This window comes from Pholcus phalangioides, unplaced genomic scaffold (genome assembly GCF_987345545.1).
Source record: "Pholcus phalangioides strain wild (caught in Gottingen) unplaced genomic scaffold, Ppha-v1.0 ptg000007l_1, whole genome shotgun sequence".
NCBI lineage: Eukaryota > Metazoa > Arthropoda > Arachnida > Araneae > Pholcidae > Pholcus > Pholcus phalangioides.
In genome coordinates, this window is record NW_028301600.1 from 7,045,009 (window position 1) to 7,065,395 (window position 20,387).

The 20,387-nt window shown below is 34.1% G+C and overlaps 1 protein-coding gene across 3 annotated transcripts in view; it reads left to right on the forward strand.

The window, feature by feature from the left end:
* Positions 1-10,032, forward strand: part of LOC149084865 (SH3 domain-binding protein 5-like) — a 57,671-nt gene extending 47,639 nt beyond the window's left edge. For 2 of the 3 annotated variants that reach the window (XM_089232591.1, XM_089232590.1), the window contains 2 exons: positions 6,836-6,940; positions 8,894-10,032. In XM_089232591.1, the coding sequence (XP_089088717.1) occupies positions 6,836-6,940; positions 8,894-9,358 (570 nt within the window). In that variant the 3' untranslated portion in view covers positions 9,359-10,032. The remainder of the gene's footprint in view (positions 1-6,835; positions 6,941-8,893) is intronic. The other variant, XM_089232592.1, reaches the window with a different exon arrangement.
* Positions 10,033-20,387: the final 10,355 nt, after the last annotated feature.

The window sequence follows — 20,387 nt, forward strand, 5'->3', positions numbered from 1 at the left end:
CCCAAGAACCTCGGACAAGTAGATCTATTTACAATTTGCGAGTGTTAGTGTGCAAATTGAAAGGCAGGAATTTTTAGCTGGTAGAGAGGGTCCCTCAGAAAAACCTTAGTCAAAGGGCCCCATGATGCTGTTGAAATAGCTCAAGATAACTTTATAGAAATTACATGAAATCTCATTCCAGAAACTCAGCATTAGCCTGATCTGTACTTTGCAATATTATCAGTTTTCTGCATTTGTGTCATCCTTTTGATGAATATCTTCAACTATACAATCAGTTGAAAATTTTAGGGGATTTTCTGCTGGATTCTGCTTGATGCTGGAAAAGATTGTATGTAAAAAAACATTTTGGCAACATTTTGTGGTGCCCCTCTTCTCTTGATGCCCTAAGCACGTGCCTATTTTGCTTAATCGTCAATCTGGCCCTGGATGCGAAGCCATCATGATACCTATGTAACTGCACAGCAGCTTGTACTTTGTGTCTGAAAAATAGTGCAATTTTGAGTATTCAACATTTAACCTCTCTGCGTTGATCTCAGTATATGGCATATTGCAGGCAGTAGGCCCCATTTGCAGATTGTTGTACGCTGTATGTCTCACTCCACTTTATTGGTTGAGATTTTTTTCTGCTGCGCCATTGCACTTTCTGGATGGCTAGCCTTAGCCACTTAGAAGATCGAGTCATCATAATCATTCCCTTCCATGGGCGGAGATACGGGGGGGGGGGGGCCCAGCGTCAAAGGTGGATTCGACTGATCTAATGTATATATGTATTGTCATCATCATCGTGCCCCCCCCCCCCCAGACATCCAAGTCAATCTCCGCCTATGATTTTATTGTACTTTGCGAAGCAAGGTTTGGCTCTTCGTGGCCACAATGAATCTGATAAATCAAATAACAAAGGTAATTTTTCAGAATTGTGTGAACTTTTTTGTAAATATGACCAAACATTTAAAGAAAAGTATGGGCATTACCATAATTTGACGAGCCCTCATGTACAAAATGAACTATTAGAAATAGTGAGAAATGAAGTGCTGAGAAAAATAGTAAATGAAATAAATGAAGCTGGGTATTTTTCTCTGATGGTCGACGAGGCGAAATGTCATAGAGTGCAGCAATTGTCAATTTGCATTTGCTATCTCAAGAACAAGGATATGAAAGAACAAATACTTGGCATTATAGATGTTTCTATTTCACGAAATGCAGATGCCCTTGCTATGATTATTCAAGGATTTCTTGATGAAGTCTGTATCCATGCATTAATGATTGGGCAATCATATGATGGCGCTAGTGTGATGGCAGGGGTAAAAAATGGTTTACAAAAGATCATAAGGGATAGCAACCCGTTTGCTGTATATGTACATTGCTTGGCACATAAGGTAAATTTGGTTCTTGTTGCTGCATGTAAAGAAAATGATTTTTGTTGCAATTTTTTCAACATTATGCGATCATTGCACCACTTTATGTCATATCCTGACATGCATGCTGAATTCCAAAATATTCAAAAAGAACTAAACATAACATTACCTGGCCCTTCTGATATCAATAAGCTCAGTGACACTCGTTGGTCTTGTAGAGCCACAGTTGTGCTTGCTGTAAAGCGCAACTATGGAGCTATTATCACGGTCTTGAATAACAGGGCAACAGACATGAGAAGCTCAAAATCTGCTGAGGCTAGAGGACTTTTAATGTCTATCAAATCACTGGATTTTGTTGTTTGTTTGGCGGTGTTTACCGAATCCCTGCCTCTCATTAATGTCCTTAGTAAAGCATTACAGAGAGAAGACACTTGCATTGCCCAATGTGCCCAAGCAGCCGATGGAGTGATCAAAGAGTTGGAAACAAAAAGGAACAGGGATCAGAAATGGTATGAAATAAAAAAAATGGACAAAGACTTTGACCTTCATGCAATTCCTGTTACAGTTGAAGTGATGGAGAAAGGGGAGTGTTATAATCCTAAATGGCCTAGGTTGATAACGAAGAGCGTAGATAGATACATAGTGATGACATCTGTTGGACAGAAAACAAGGATAGAAGGGAGAAGTTCAGAAAACGAAGTTTTTGGAACAGGAAATGTTGAAACTGAGTTGAAACAAAAGTATAAGCGCGATTTCTATTACCCTTTTTTAGACATTTTGTTGCAAGAAATGAAAAGAAGATTCTCTGGAGAAGCATTGGAAATCGCAAAATCTAGCAAGAAGTTTCTTCGCCTTAACGTAAAGGAATCAAAATTTTTCATGAACATGTACGCTGTACCAGGGATTGATGGAGCACTGGCTGAAGCAGAAATGACAGTTCTAAAAAATGTCAGCCGAATCCTACTAGACATGCCTCTCAACAATATTGTTGAACAAATGAAGCAAAATGTTATGAACACAAACATATATCCCAATGTGAAGACTCTCTTAAAAATATGTCTAACATTGCCATCAAGCAGTGCTAGTTGCGAGAGATCGTTTTCAGCCATGAGGAGAAACAGTAGTTGGCTGAGGTGTTCGATGAACCAAGAGCGCTTTTCGGACCTCATGGTTTTGTTTTTGGAGTCAGACTTAATCAACAATTTAGACCTAGATGTTCTGATTGACATATACATTTCAAAATGCGAAAAAAGAACGATTGCACTCCGTTGAAACTGCGCAGACTTGCACACAGTTGTTGTGGAGGTGGATTTCTTTAGTGAGCTATACAGTAATTTGCAGTAATATTGCCTCTATAAAATAAAATCTATTTTGATTGTAATTTATTTTAAAAAATTTTTAAATTATTGTATGCAATATTTTTCTGTATGAAGAAGTAATAGAAATATTCAGTACTGTACAATGTCGCACTGGTATCAATCTTTCTCGTTCAACCAGATTTTCTTTGGCCCGGCTAATCCTTGGTTTCGGATAGGCCAGATCAGGGATGTTCTTTTTTTATTGGTGTATTCTTTTGCGCTCAGTAATTGATTAAACCTTTCACTGTGTCCTTTTGAAATGTACCATGTTCACTGAATATAGCTAACCACAGGTGACAGTGATAGGGTTAAACAACATTTTTGATTACTTTTTTTCCAATTCTAAAAAATTTGTTTTTAAAAATTACGTTTCGTTTTCTATTCGAGGAAGTTTATGGCTCTTGCAGTTTGTGTACATCAATCTAAGCCATTTAACCAGTTTCCTAGATTTGAACTTTTTTTCATTTCCGCATGTTTGTATTTATGTACGTTATACTATTTGCACATAATATATTGTATGTATATTACATATATAAATGTGATAAATCGGAGGTTGTCTATAATCGTCGGTTATTATGCATAATCACTAATCGTCTCGGTAAGTTTAATAAATTTTCCTGTATTTATCTGTTTTATTGGTGATTATGCATAATTTGCGAATGAAGTTGGCAAGTATATAACCATCACGTTACAAAAAATACTGATCAGTGGTCTAATTTAAGCTATAACATGATTTCTTTCATGATAAATATGAAAGAAATCATGTTATAGCTTAAATTAGACCACTGATCAGTATTTTCCGTAACGTGATGGTTCTACTGTGGATGTTTGTCCGTAAAAATATAAAACTAATTTTAATTTCATTTTTATCTCAGTATTAAAACGTATAAATTATTATCAGTCTTGTAATAAATTAGTTTTTTTCACATTTATCAGCATAGACTGAAGTGCCAGCAAAATGTCCGGAAAATTCAGATAATTCGTTGAAGATTTATCATATTTAGCAACACGAGCTGGAGATTATACATAATCACCGGAAATTGTGATGAATTCGCAAAATTTTATCCACTTACCAATCATATTCATAAAGAACACGGTAATTATGCATAATCACCGTGTTTATCATATTCACCATGAACTACTTACACGTAAGCGTGTGCTGCATGTACTCACATACATGCATAACTGTCATCATCGTGCCCCCCCCCCCCCAGCCCTTCCAGTCTATCTCCGCCTATGTTCCCTCCAAATAAGTTTCTGAACTGGCTCAAAAAGTTAATAAAATAAGTATGATTCATAACATGAAGAATAAACTGTAGCGTGTTTGAATGTAATGTACAGTAAATTGAGACAAAAATATGAGCATTCAAGTAAAAAGTTTGCTATATATCAAGTATATAATGGAAAAATTGATTATACATTTCATTGTATAGACAGTGGCGGATCATGATTTTGGGAGGCCCCAGGCGCAACCTGATCTGGAGGCCCCCCTATCAGGGGCGGATTAAAGGTAGGGGCTGTCACCCCCCCCCCCCCCCCCCCCGAGAGCAGAAAAATTAAATGGGGAAAAAAATGTTTTCTACGTTTTTGACTGAATAACAAACCAAGAAAATAAATTTGCTTAAAAAAGGGGGGAAAATTCAGAATTTTTTCCAAAAAAAATCAGAACCGTCCTGAAAAATTGAACACATGGTCACAACCACCGCCCCCACCCACAAATTTGCGTTTATCCACCACTGCACCCTTTTGGCCCTAATAAGAACGAGATGATTTACTAAAATAAACAATATTATGAAAGTCGTAACTTTTTTTTTATTTTTGCATCACTAAAACCATAAACACAAAAATAAGATAAGGAAATATAATGATATTCTCTGGTACTAGATGAAAAATAATCACACTCCCATTAAAAAAAAAAAACACAGTAAAATTCTGCATCATATTTTTAGTAATCTAAGATGTCCGTCCTGGTGCCTTCAGCCACACGGCAAAAATGGAGGTCCGTCATAGTTTTAGTAATTTAATATTACTGATTAATAAAGATTTGATAATATATCAAATATAATATATTTGATTTGATATAAAGATACTGATAATATTTAATAGAAAAACATTTCTTCAATAGAGGGAATAGAGGGAAGAAATTATATCAGAGTAAATATAAGAATTATATTTTTAATGGAAGAAATTATTTCAGAATGAATTAAATTTAATGAAAGAAATTATTACAGAATGAATTAAATTTAATGAAAGAAATTATTTCAGAATGAATTAAAATTATTGTCAGTGAAAGAAATTATTTCAGAATGAATTAAAATTATTGTCAATGAAAGAAATTATTTCAGAATGAATTAAAATTATTGTCAATGAAAGAAATTATTTAAAAAAATTTTTTTAGAAATTATTATTTTTTATTTGTTTATTCTATTTTATTTTTACTATTATTATATTAATTATTATTATTTTCTCTTTCAGCCACCTCGTTGGGCACTCTGCCTGTTGTGGCCTTTGTATTATTTGTATTCAGAGTGAATAAAAATCTTCTATATTATGCCCCCCCCCCGTTTCGTTTAATAACGAAAAATGCCACAGTATAACATTGTGGCCCGCGTACTTTATAAAATGTTTCAATATGGCCTGCTATGCTTCAAAGGTTGAAGACCCCTGCAGTAGACTCTCGCTAATCCGGTACGTATTAGACCACGGTGTGCCAGATTTTATCGAAATTGCTGGATTAACTTTGAAGAAACCCATTGAAATAATATATGAAATTTCGTGCAAAGACATAGTCAGGACTTGATCAGCAATTAAGAAATATTAGAACGTGTTAAGGGGTTAGGGCATCAGGAGAAAAGTGACACCACACCACCTAAATATCCTGGACTACTGGACGTGCTGGATTAGAGCACGACCGAATTCTCGAGAGACTACTGTAGTTGAATTGAAATGCTCAAATAAAAATTTATCAGATAATTTATATATTTTTAGTTTTGCTTACCGTTATTTTTGGAGATTCTGCAATCTAAATCCTAAAGGAAATCTTGAGGATCGGCATGAAAATTTTTTTCATTACAATAACACACATTACAATTACATTAACAATAAACACTTTTCGGTCTGACACAAAGATGTTGTCTACCCAAGCCTCCTTGACCAATCCAAAAATGTAGCTCTTTTTTTTAGAAAGAAGGAAAAGAAACCCCCTTGATTTTTTTCAGCCGGGGAGGGAGTGTTAAAAGAGAAACAGAAAAATCACGTGATTCAGAATGCATGTCATTCAGCATTCATTTCAAACCCCACTTTTTTTTTGTCATATGGTCCTATGGTTCCAGTCATAGATTGCAAATGTATATGTTGTTTGAACCAGCTTATAGTATTTCATTCAAACAAGTGGGAGACAAAATCACAATAAGAGCTCTACTACATTCATTTTAATTAGTACGAGTGTCTCTTCCTGTCGATATCGCCGCTTGCCGATAGCCATCTTGCCATCCATTATACTGTATACAAAAGCTTACACCAAAGCTGTCGTATTATCGGCGGCCATAAAAGCATTTAATACTGTGGAATGAGACATCTGTTTATGCCTTCACTCCAATTTTCATTTCGGACAGACATTATTTACAGACATTTCGGACCTGCTGTTCTCACCCCTTCTCCTGCTTGTGCCCTTAGGGAAATACTGTTTGAAAATGACCCTCCCTGAATGATCGCTTTACAATGTCTCTTCTTTCTTTGTCGGGGAAGAACTGGCCCTTGAGAGCTGCGTCTTGTAAATTGTTCTTTTCTTTCAGTTCCCGTTTCTCTTCCATAACTCTTATACGTACAGTATACATAAAAAAAAAAAAAAAAAATTGCGGTTAAAAAAAAAAAAGGGAGAGCAGATACTGTACTTAGTTCAAGAGATTTGTTGATGCGCATGTAAATTCATATGTAGGATGAAGCACACAACTATTTGGAGGCCCCCCGCTCTGCCGAGGCCCCAGGCGCGCGCCTCATGCGCCTGTGCGGTAATCCGCCACTGTGTATAGAGACTATTGTATTGAAAATATTATTTGATGTGGTCTGAAGTGAAATGAGTAATGTGTAATAGTTTCTCAATGACTGCCTTCATTGTTTTAGGAACTATGTGATGAAGTTTATGATGATGATTCATATAAAAGTCTTCCAAATAATTTTGGTCCAAGAATTGCTTCAGTTCACGAAGATAGTATAAATCCTTCTCAGGTGAACATGGTTGATTTTTTCATTAAATTTTATATGCTCCCCAAGTTACATACACTATTTTGGAGCTATACGATTTTCTACGGAAAATTTCTGGTTCTTGAATTCAGCACATTTCGTAAATGATATGTGATTGTAGCTGAGATGGAAGCAATATTTTAATTATGATGTTATAATCAAGTAAAAATATATTGTCCATGCAATCAGAACACTACAGGTAATTGAAGCTGAGCTGTTTTCCAAGATGCTAAAAGTGGGAATTAGGGAAACAGCTTAAAAACGTAACTTTCCCAGGGAATTTGAAAATTAATGTGGATCTCTTTTAGAACCATTTGGAAATGTACCTTCTATTTTTGAAGAATGAATTGGTCATCATTTAATATGTTGAGTCCAAAATTTTTAAAATTTTGCTATTCAAAATTTATTGAACAATTCACCCAGTCACTCACCCGCCACTTTACTTAGTTTCGACACATCCCTTGACTTCATCCAAAAAAAACAAAAACTGATAATAAAATTACCCATGCTCATATTTCTTTCGATGTGCCAAAGTGCAGTGAAATATTGCGTGATGATGATTTTCAGATTTTCATTTGTATATATTTTAGAGCAATTTAAAGGTATTGATGAGAATTTTCCAATTAAGTATAGGAAAATCTGCATTTTGATTGGATTTTTTTTCAAAACGACTGGTGTTTTTCAGAAATATTGGCTCTAATTAACCATTATTTAATGTATTCAAATACAAAATTGCAACTTGACTTACGAGCTTAGTATTAGTCCCACCTATCAAGGACGTAATATTGCATCCAAACGCCTTTGGAATAAAGTCAAACAAGTTCTCTTAGTTTTCTTTCTTCTCACCATCAGGCTTTGTTGTAATCCTACAAAGTTGCTCTTTTTACCTTTCTTTTATTTCTATACACATATCAGTGACTTTTTCTCCACATATGATGTATCCTCTTACTATATATGTATAAGAGCAAAAGAGAACTGGTTGGGTGAGGATTAGTAAAAGAGAAATCTACTTCGTATAACTACTCTCTTATCTGCACTTATGTATTATATTGTTTTTCATTCATGCTTTTTTTCCTTCAACTTCTTTACCTTTCTCTAACATGCGGTTAGGTTAGTACGAGGTTTCGTCCATTCATCAAATAGAGATCATTCAAATTTCTTGCAGAAACCTTGTAAGCAAAGCGGTTAAATATATATTAAACAAAAGGTTAGTTAAAGTAGTTTGCTTGACTCTGCCACGAAGCTGGGCTGGAAGAGATCTCTACAACGGGATAAGTCTAGTGGCAAAGTTCTGGCGTTCATTCATTCAGTTAAAGTAGCTTGTATTTGTGCCTTAAGGTTGGAAAAAACAACAAAATTGCGTCAGCCTGGTTGCTGTTATGCAACCAAGGGGATCAAAACTGGGCTTTTGCTATTAGAAACCATTATGATACCCACATGACTGAATAGTGATGATGCTCAGATATACTGGTAATCAGCAAGTTTGTTCGCTCATGTTCAAATGTGGCTCTGGCAGCTTATAAATTTGCATTACAGCTTGGTAACAAGAAAACTGCTTAGAAACATGTTAAAAAACTTATTCAGATTTTGCTTATGAATGGAGGTTTTTGCGTGTGTTACTAGAATTATATTTAGTTTCTTAGAGAACATTGGTTTAAAAACATGACAAAAAATTAATTTGGCTGTCTTTTCCAAGAAAAAGGGGCATACGAATTGATACATGAATTGTGTTCCTTCAACTTATGTAATCAAGTCTTGTTTTGTAATTGAGTGTAGTGCTTTGAAAATTAATGTATATATTTATGTTTTTCTAAACAATTTCAGCCAACACATTTTAATTATGTGTTATACATAAAAAAATATAAAAATATAAAACATAAATACGTAATATAAAAATTATAATTTTTCACTCAAAACCTGTTTGTATTGTATTTTCAGGTGTCATGTGATGGGACAAAACATAATAATGTGATTAATCTGACTCAGAATGATAGCAAACAAGTGATGTCAGCATCTTCAAGTCCCAACTTCATTACTGATCAATTATCAAAAAATTTGACTTCTTTTACTGAAGAAGCATGTTCTGCAAGAGTAGTTGCAGACAAAATCAAGCTATTAACTTTGAAACCAGAACCTATAATCCATTCATCTAAATTAGCTTCACAGGTTGATAGATCTCCAGAAGGAGCTGAAATTCCTAACCAAAGGCATCATGCTATTGACTTGAATATTTTACGTGTGCAAAAAGAAGACCTTTCAGATTCTGAAAGCTTGGCAAGCAATGATACAGCCGACACTCTTGATGATAGTCAAATTGAATGTTTACTTTTAGACAAAGTTCTATCATCTGATTATCAAGATTCTCTTTCATTTTCTGAACAAACACATGCTGAAAATGAATGAAATGTTACAATTGTTATTAGTTTTTTCTCTTGCATAGGTTCTTCAAATTTTCCCTGCATGAGGGGAAACATAATTAAAGATACTGTGAAATATTGGGTTCGGATTTTGTCTTTCAGAAAAGAAATTTATGGTTCTAGAAACAAGAAACACAAACAACAGTCTTTTAGAGATTGTTTTTATTTATTTTTACTTGTTGCATTTAGGAAAGATTGTTGTTATACATTGTTTTTTTCTTTGTTATTGGAAGTTTCTTCAAAGATTCTTTGTGCATTTTTCAAAGGAACTTTTTGTTTTATTCTAAGATTAAATTGAAATCAAGGCAAAAAATGGCAATAAGAATGTAATAATGAAAGCAGGAAAACATGAATTAAGCAGGAGTTTGGTTATAACAAGGAAATTAATGTAGTTTGTTTGGTGCAATGCTAATTATATTGAAATTCTGTTGCCCTCTCTCTCTCAGCCTGCAGGTTTTTTTCTGTATCTCAGATTTAATGAAGAAACGGAAAGGGGAAACTTGAAAAAAAAAATGCAGAAAAGTAGATGAAAAGTAAATGCAAAAAAAAAACAAAAAACAACACTAGTGTTTGAATTTTTTTTATTATTGAATAAATGTACTTCTATGGGATGAATGTCAATCCTGGGACTTTTACTCAGTCACCTCATTGGGCATTTTGCCTGTTGGGGCATTGTATTTGTATTTGAATGATACAATAAAATACCCCTCTTACTTTTGTTGTCAATCGAACAGAACTACACAGAAAGGGGAGAGATAAACAAAAAAGTGACCCCTTGCAATCTTGGGTGAGTGCTCTAGACCATTATGTCTACAGAAGTCTTGAACCTTTCCTTCCTCAAAGCATATAAATTCTGAGGGGAACTGTGGTATGGACAACCTGACCTGTCTCAGCTTATAGCTCATGATGGCAATGGTCTGCAGAAGGCAATGTACAGGGATTGTCACTCTCCACTATTGATATAACTAGTTTTGATTATCTTATTCTAGTGGAAGAGGTCAATGCATTTTAATTGAGGAACAAATGTTAGATGTTATACAGCTTTGCTAAGATGCAGTTTATGAGTTAGAATAAAAATTTACACATATAAAAGTGTGGCAGCTGGCCAAAAATTTTGTTCTGAATATACTCTGTTGAAATCCCATTGTGATTTCTCGTGTGCACAGAAACCTCTTAATTGACTATATGTAACTTTTATAATTTTTCTAATGAGTATAAATATATTTTAATGGAATTTTTAGTGGAATCCAAAAAAACTGCCTAAAACCTAGAGAACCAATTCCTACATCTATGTTTGTGAATAGGTTTTCAAGTATAATGTGTAACTGACCAACAACTTAAAAATTCTCAATATTTCAAGCATTCATCTAGCTTCATGTATATTCTATTTCACTTAGCTTCCATTCAACTTGGTATAAACTCTCATATCAAACACTGATATATTTCCAGGATGGGAGTTTTTATTTAGGAAATGATGACTGTTTATGTATGTCTCACATTCCAGTATGGAACATTCTCATTGATATTCAAATCAGGTTGGGATGCAGGAGATAAGATACTTGACTCTAATGCACCAAAGAATGTTCAGAGTTATCACAAGTTCAATATCCAATTTGTTCTTGACAGAATCTTTCTGACGCAGAGGCACAACAGAAATGACAATGACTGCAGAACACATTGCTACTGCAGGAAGTCCCCCAAGGGGTTAGTGCACCAAACTCTCTGTGGGATATATGAAAAGTTGTAAAATAAATTTGAAATTGAAAAAAAAAGAAGAGAGAATTATTATGCTGGATGCTGCCATTTTCAGATTCAGCAATAAACTGTAGGTCCGGTCTAGTTAGCCCTCGTGTGCAGAAAATGATAGTGATGCGACTAAAGATCAGATCAAGCAATTTTGCTGGCCAAGTTTCCAATAGTTTTATTTTATTTCCTGCTTACATTACCCTTTTTTCATTAATTTAAAAACAGATTTTTGCAGTTATTTGTTGAAACATCTGATTTTTTGTGGCCATATGACATTCACTTTGTGGAAACTTCTTTGCCTAATGCCTTCTGATAGTTTGACGTTATTTATTTTTCCCTAAACCAGTATGAGATTTTGTTATACAAGCATTTTGTGTTTTTACACTTCGCTGGCATTGCTCTATATTTTCACTCTAATCTGCCAAAAAAATGATTGTTCATGTGAAGTACATCATATTTTGGGTATCTTTTGAACATAATGTACAAGTTTTAATTAAATTTGCTTATTCCCTTGTTGTTTAATTGTGTGTGTCTGTAATGATTGTTTTAATGTTTGAAATGTTAGTTGAAAAGAAATGTCCTGAAACGAGAAGAAAAATAACTGAATTTGCCATACACAAGGATTCCAAAATCAGTCTGAAATAGTCTTCATTTCAGATGTTTTTTTCCCAATGTTTGAGCAATTTTTCATTATCTTGTGCTTGAATGCCTATAAGTCTTTTTCATCTCATTTTCCTTCCAGGAAATGCTGTATAAATCGCGGAAAATAAAAGGTAGCTATATATATTGAAAAGAGCAAAATCTGGAATATATACTGTATGATATCAAAGTTCCAACCAGTCCTAACATTGATCAATGGTAGCAAACCTTTCTCTAATGCATGCCAATATGAAGGCTAGGAATTTTGTTCATTATACTCTGCAGTTTTGTTGCATATGCATTTTTCATTAATTCCTTTGAAGGACATTTGCTCCTCTTTAGGGTCACATTCTTAGAGCTTTCTGCATTCACTGATATTTGGCTTTGTTGGGATGGGATTCATCTTAATAGGAGTTGTCTGGGAGGTTTACGATAGGCTTTTTAAGGCTTTTTACTCCCAGACCAGGTAGATGAGAATATGAGTTATTTTATGTTGATCAACACAATATAGAAGGGGAATTACCCAACTTTGACAGGGATAGCTTCTAGATCGACACTAAATCACAGGAAAAATTAATGTGTTCCAGTAAATGCTGGAAGCTTGGGTAATGAAGACTTTTTATAAACTATAATAGCTTTGGAGGGCCTTGATCTTTTTTTTTAAAGTTTATCTTGATGAAATATTACATAATAATAAGGAAAAACATATTCATCAAGAGATCACTGATCTGTACGGATGAACACAAAGTATTAATGAATAATTACAATACAATTTCAAGGACAGAACAAAAAAAAAAGAGGTAGATAAATACATTGAAATGAATTCTGCATCTGGCATTAAGTATTCATTCAGAATATAATTCAGCATTTCAAATATATCCTTCATTTATTACGTATATGTGAGTATATAAAATGCTAGAATATCACGAGAGAATCGTTTAGTGACTTTGACAATTAGAGGCAAACAGCAGGAAGTACTCATTTATGAAATTAGATTCAACACTGACTGATAGAGCTCTGTTCCCCCCTTCAGAAATTATCGTTGATGTTAGCTATTGTGAAAAGATAATTTTTTAAATGTTTTTTCAATAACTACGTGGAAGGGAAAAAAATATGTGGTAGTTTGTTATAAAATTTTTGAATAAAGTATGTAAAATGGTTTTTCTTCATCGTTTTTCATTTTATGTATTAAGGAAATATTAAAATGTTATTGTATCTGTTTTATGTCCTTGATAAATTAAAAGGAAGACTGAGAGTTTTTTTAAGATTAGGAGAAATGATTTATAAAAGTGTAAATACTGCAATGGGAGTATGTTTAGTTGCCGGTAGAAATCGAATGATGGAGTTGAGTGATGGCCAGCAAGTGATCAAATTATTTTCTTTTGGGTCTGTATGATAGGTTGCAATGTACTGATGTAGTCACTGCCCCAAACAGTTTGCCCATATAATAGGTGAGAATGAAGAAGGGAATAGTAATATATGAAAACAAAAAAATTGGTATTTAGATAATGTTTGAGTTACCTGGGTCAAGGTTACAGAAATCATTAATATATATAGTAAAAAGTAATGGTCCTAAAGTAGTTCCTTGTGGATTCCTCAGCATGTTCATTAGATTATTAATATATTTACCACACTACAGATTGAGATCTATTATTAAGATAGGATTCAAATAATTTATGACCTCTAATTCCATATGTGTGAAATTTGGCAAGCAATGTACTGTGATTGATGCTGTAAAAACATTTTTGTATATCAAGAAAAATTACTGTTTGTTTTGAGTTATCTAAACTATCAACTACAAATTTACTAAATTCAATTAGTGCAGTTTCAGTGCTTTTGTTTGGCAGGAAATCATGTTTATTATTTGAGAAGAAATTATTAACATTTAGAAACGAGTAAACTCTAGCTCTTATGATTGATTCCATGATTTTTGATGCCATACTGAGAACTGAAACTGATCTATAGCTGCTAAGATCATTCCTATCACTGGTTTTATAAATGGGGGAAGGGGGTAATTATTGCCTTTTTGAATGAATCTGGGAAAACACCACTTTGAAAAAAATTATTTACACGATCAGAAAACATTTGAGTGACATTGTCAGGAAAATGTTTCCAACTTTTGAGTTCATAGTATCGATGAAGATGGAGTTTTTCAGTTTGTTTATAATTTTCTTTATTTTCATAATATTAATTAGAAAACCCAAAACATGAATTTTGGAAGCTATGTATGTATTGTTCATAAATATCCATAGCAACCACTGTATTTCTTCCAATACTGTTGAACTATTGAAATGTGAGTTAAATTTATTGGCAAGAATCAGAGGTTCAATGTTTTCTGGAAGTATATTCTCTTTGTTATCACTGTCTAGTATTCTATTTACAAAAAATTCCTATGTTCAGTGTTGTTACGACATTCAGAGAACTTAAAAGAGCAGTGCTGTTTTTAGAATGTTTTATTTCAGACTTGATTCTTGATTTTATATTTCTATATGCTGTTTCTATAGAAAGGTCATAAGATGTTTTTATGGAAAGTTGTTTCATCTTAACTAAATTGTAAATTTCGACAGTAACCCATTGCTTACCAACCTTCCTCCTTTAAACAATGTTTCTGCATCTGGAATGATTTTGCACAATAACATTTATAGTGGATAAAAAGCTATCAAAATCAAGTTCAGGATGAGTGTGATTGAATTGAAATTCATCATTTTGGAGAAAATTCAACATAACAGTAGACCAAATAATTTTCACTTTTTTATGCATAGTTTGATTTATCTTATGTAATATTGGGGCAGCAAAATGAAGTTTACATGCAATTGGATAATAGTCAATTATGTGTGTCTCAACTATTGATGAGTAGTATTTGGTAATACTTGTATCAGTTGAGTGACTTAAATAAACATGATCGATACAGCCATAACAGATCTTATAGCCAAAACAGAATCTTGGGCAAACAATGGTGATGAATCCTTCTTACACATGGATATGATAATTTTTCAGAAATAGATCTGGTAGGAAAGGGGGTGGAGTCTTGATTTACTCGAATTGATTTACGTATTTGCTGGCTAGAGAGTGTAATGTACAGAGTAGTGATATTGAAACTACATGGGTTAAGCTCAAAAACAAAAAGTGTATAGCGAAAACATAAGCTACAGTAGGATTTTACTGTAACCCGCAGAATAGGGATCTGGATCTCCAAGCTTCATGATGAAATTTCCAACCTGTATAAATGCAAGAGGGTAGTTATATTAGGGGATTTCAATTATCTGGGTATTGATTGGGAGAACCTATTGGCTAGAGATCAATATGAGAGAGACTTTCTTAAGTTGGTGTTCGATAACTTTTTGTATCAGCAGGTATCAGAAGCCACTAAAGGTACTTTTATTTCGGATTTGATTCTAATTAATTCTGAGTATCTTATTGAACATGTTTTGGTTGCGGACAACTTTTCTTCCAGTGATCATTGGGTGGTTAGCTTTGTTTGTAGCTTCGTGGGTGAACCTAATAAAAATTAATGGTTCCTTTATTTCAAGGTTCAACTTGGAACTTTTGAGAGAAAGGTTAGCGGTAATTTTCAAAGACTTGTTGGAATCAGTGGGTGTTGTAAGTCAATGGGAAGAATTTAGGACAAAACTATCCAATGTATTGTATGATGTCATTCCCTTTGTTTGTAAAAAGCATGTTTGTTCATCCCTCCCATCTGGTCATGAATAGTGTGTGTGTAATCTTTATCTTTAAAGGAAAAGGGAGCTCAGAGTATAAAAGTGGAAGTGACCTGTCATCATTTGCTGAAAAAAGGGTGAAGAAAGTGATGAGGGATAGTAAAAATTAGGTTAATTTGCTTTGGCAAAAAAGTTAGCAATGACCCAAAATCATTTTTAGGTATGTCAATAATGGATATAAGGGCACAATTGGCCTCATCTCGATAGAGGGGGTTTAGGCTAAAGATATGGTTTTTGTACCAATTTTCAAACGAGAAGGCGATATCCAAAATATGGGTGTACCAGGGATCTGTCCAGATTTTTTTGTAGTGAAAATTTTTGTTACTTTTGTAAAAAGGGTCATTAATTTTGCATGAAGCGAAATAATCCAATGAATTTATCACAAAAGAAATAAAATGCCAAATTTATAGTTTCGTTAATTTGTATTTTGTTGCCAGTCTGTTTTTCAGATCCAGAATTTTGTGAAGGGTCTGGAAAATGGACCCAAATTTTGGCTGAACAGACCCCTGGGGGTACCATGGGATGATAAATTTCTCAACAATGTTCAGGTGGAAGATCTGGAAATCTTGAAGCTTCTTAAAAATGTGTGTGCTAACAAAGCACCGGAACCAGATGATATTCATCCCAGGGTCATTAGAAAATGCAAAAATAAATTGTGTTCCACAGATTTACAGGAGTAGTGTCACTGAGGTGTCGTCCCGCAGGATTGGAAGCTTGCCAATGTGGTTCCAATTTTCATAAAGGATAGTAGAATAAACATGTCCAAATATTGTGCAGTGAGTTTGATGAGCTTCCTCTAAAAAATGTCAAATTATTATCAAAAAGTAACTGGTGAAGTGGATGGACGAGAACAATGTATTGGCAGGAAATCAGCATTGGTTACACGTGACTTTCCCTTCCTGAACCTATCTCCTTTCTATGTCACTAATTTTTTAGATAAAGGCAAAAATGTTGACATTTTGTATCTTGATTTTCAGAAGGCATTCAATTGGGGCTCAAATATGGTAAACTCTTGAAGCATTTACATGAGATTGGCATTGGGGGTAACTTGTTGAACTGGATAAAATTGTGGTTGTGAGATATGTCACTGCAGATAATGATCAACTGGAAACTTTCTGATTGGACAGGTGTTACAAGTGGAGCCCCTCAAAGAATTAAATAGAATTATAATAATGCGTATAGTAAACCATAAATGTTTGAATATCCGATCAAGCAGATGAATAAGGAGTTAGGAGGCATATAGAGGACTTAATTGCCATGGGTCATCAAGGGCAGTACCCAAAGAACTTTGAACAGCAATCTTTATACCAATACAAAGACCACATCAGGCAAATTGCCCAACGAGGTGGGTGAAAAAATTAAGCCCATAAAAAAAATGGATGTCAAATATAATACCCAAATAAAAATACCCAATATAAAAGCATATATCACCAAATTTATTACCGCCTGTACTGTCAAGGTAACTCCTGACTTCCTTCAAACACTGTTTAATCCAATCCAGAAAAAGTGTTTTCCTAGTAAAAGCTTTTCTATTGTTAATGCAAAATATTGGGAGGTGTGACTTATAATTTTCTCTTCAATATTCACAGATTTGCAGATGTAATAATGATGATTCTAATATGCAAGTTGTGCCATATATAACTTGCATACCTTTTTTATTGCACCCCACCACCCGTGGCTTGTAACTAGGCTGGGGAAATAGGCAGGGCCGTCTTAGGAGCATCATGGGCTCTCGGGCCAAGTGGTTTTTCTGAGGCTCTACCTGCTAAATCCTAGTAAATTTCAATCGTATCTCATTTTTTGTTGAGTTTTCACTGCAACTGTGTTTTCCAGAAAACTAGGAAAGAAACTGTGAATAGGGAAACCGTGAAATGAAATCTGCAAATGCAGAGGGTCAACCGTACTTTGCAAAGGATATTTCAAAATTCGAGAAAAATCACCAGGTGTAGCAATATTTGGAGAAGGCTTGTCATAAACCAGAAGCCTAGTTTTTGCAATCTCGTTGATTGTTTCACAAGCTGAATTGCTGCACATTAAATCAGTTTTGTGCTGGAACTTTTAACATATTTTTAACAAAATGCAATGCAGTGGTCCTCCATTGGTCCTCCTTTTGAAATGAGCACAACTCTAGTCTACCATCATTCGGCAATTTACTATTGTTTTACCCCTTTTCAGAAGTGATTTGTGCAGAAAGTGTATGTATATCTATAATATACCTATTATAATGCCATTTTTATGTTTGTAGGTTAAATAGTTGCATATTTTTAAAATTTGTAGGTCATCAAAATCAGCAACCACAAATCTTTTTCTTCAAGTTTTCTTTCAAAAATTGTTGGCCATTTTTGTAAACATGTCTAGCTATGACACTTCTTACATTTTTTTCCACTGAAGCTGAAATGAACACACAATCTCTGCATTCTGTCTAAATTCTTAGCAATTCAGTTAGAATTGTCTAACATTTTGTGACAATGTTTTTCATCACTCTTTACTGATTTTCAATTTATAAATTTAATTGAGGTATTCATTACTTAGATTTATTTGAAATATCTTCAGATGAGGCACATCTTCAACTGCAAAAAATATAATTTTTAGTCAGTATTATTCTTGAACTGTATTTCACATTTTTTGAAAATGTCTATCTTTTTCGAAAAGAGTATATGCACAGTTGAGTTTCATTAATGTGACCACCAGTTTTTATCTAGAAAAAGCCATTCTGTGTATTGTGTTTATGGACAAACCCATTAAGCACAATGTTTATATCATGGGAATCATTGAATTGGTTATGAGAGATGCATAGCTGTGGAAATTTGAATGATCTAATTTTCCTAATAATTTAATATAGCATGAATTATTATTGTCCATTAATGATTTTATTGTGATATTTAGGAAAGAGATAGCAAAATACCTAATTTTGTATGTGGAGTTTGCTATTATTTGATCATTTTTTTGTTGCAATCACTTACATACATAATCACTATAATTAGGAGAAAGGCGGATAAGAGTAATACAAATGTGCATGTATGTGATTTTTCTGCTGTTGGCAACAGATTGAGTATAAAGGACTATGACCAAGTTAACGTGAGTTTTGACCTTTCTCAAGTAAGTGCCATAATTGATAACACCTTGATGTCTCCAATTTATAAGGTAAAATGTAATTTTGTCACGTTAATAAGTGATTTTTCTGCCAGGGAATCTTAATTTTCTGAGAAAATCGATGAAAATTTTCAAGGCTTAATTGTCAATAAAACATTCTCTGCTATACATCGTCATTATAGGGATGTTGGAATTTAACCCTATCTTATAGGGTGTTGCTATCTATGAGCGATTTAGAAAAACAACACACAAGCAGCTAAGAGTACGAACGCAACTATGGTCTCTATCATTCAAAATGAAATGAAATCTGTAAGTGAAGATAGCAAAGGCCAGTTAAGCCCATAAAATGATGGAAAAGGGTAATTGCATCAAAAAACCAAGAAATCACTAGAACTAGACTTTCAAAACTGTATTGAAAAAGCGACTCAAGTTTGACTATGCAATTAAATGTTTATCTGCCCAGCCTATGCATGAATATTTGACTGAGTATATGGAAAGTATGGAATATAAAAAGAATGGTTTGTGTGTGTGTCCATGAGAAATGCTTTAGTTAGGAAAGTACATGAACATTTTATTGGAATCTCTGGATGCATATTTCTACCTGACAGGGCATGAAAGAGTTGTGAATTCACCATTTTTTAAAAATTTATAACTGATTTATTTGTAAAACTACTGCTTTTTCATTTCTTGCCCAATTATGCCTGATTTACAAATACAAATACAAATACAACGCCACAACAGGCAAAATGCCCAACGAGGTGGCTGATAAAAAGATGCCCATAAAAATATGGATGTCATATGTTTCAAAAATACAGCAACCCAATTAAAAATGCAATTAACACAAATTACAAACAATATATACACATGATAAATAAACTATGATTAATAAACTATGTTTTATAATATTTATGGGAATTAATATATATCGTTTTTATAATCAAAATCTACTAAGTGCGCACTCTTACCCTTCTTTTCCCTATGTTAAATCACTCCAAAATTTTATTTCTACATTTATAGCAAAATGTTCAAGTCTTTTTCATGAAAGTTTTACATGAGACCTTATGATCCATAGCATGGCTCAGTATGTTTATTTACAGATTTGAAACACGTATACAGGGTGATTCAGAAAAGATGAGAAAAACTTTAAGAGGTGGTAGTACACACAAAAACAATTTTCATCAAAGAATGCATGGTCTAAAATGAAATGCAAACGTGCTACAGGGTGCAACATAGTAAAACCGAGGATACGAGAAGAAAACACAAAAAGAATGTATACGTTAATTGTATTTGTATAAAAAAGTAATTTTAATGAATAATTTACAATAATTGCTCAAAAGAGTGACCGCCAATGGTGATGCAAGAACAGTGGCGAAGGAGGGATTGGCGAACGCTCTGGAATATTCCAGGCATATCGCAAACCTCCCTAGCAGCAGCTGAAAGTCTTGCGATTAGGTCCTCTTCACAGTCAAGAGGAGTCTAATACACCAGACTCTTCAGCTGTCCCCACAAAAAGAAATCAAGACACGATAAATCAGGCAATTGTGGTGGCCACGCTACAGGACCACCGCGCCCGATCCATGGGTTTAAAAAGTGACGCCCAAAATGGGCTGGAGCTCCATAGTGCTGGAACCACATATGCCACCATAGGGCAGTTGGAACATCCTGCAGCAAGTCTGGCATCACCTCTTGCAGAAACGTCCGGTATTTACCCTCGTCAAGGCGTTCCGGCAGAAGATACTGTCCTATTAGGTAGTCACCGATGATTCCTACCCAAACATTGATGGAGAAGCATTGCTGATGTGCATGTGGATTTACAAA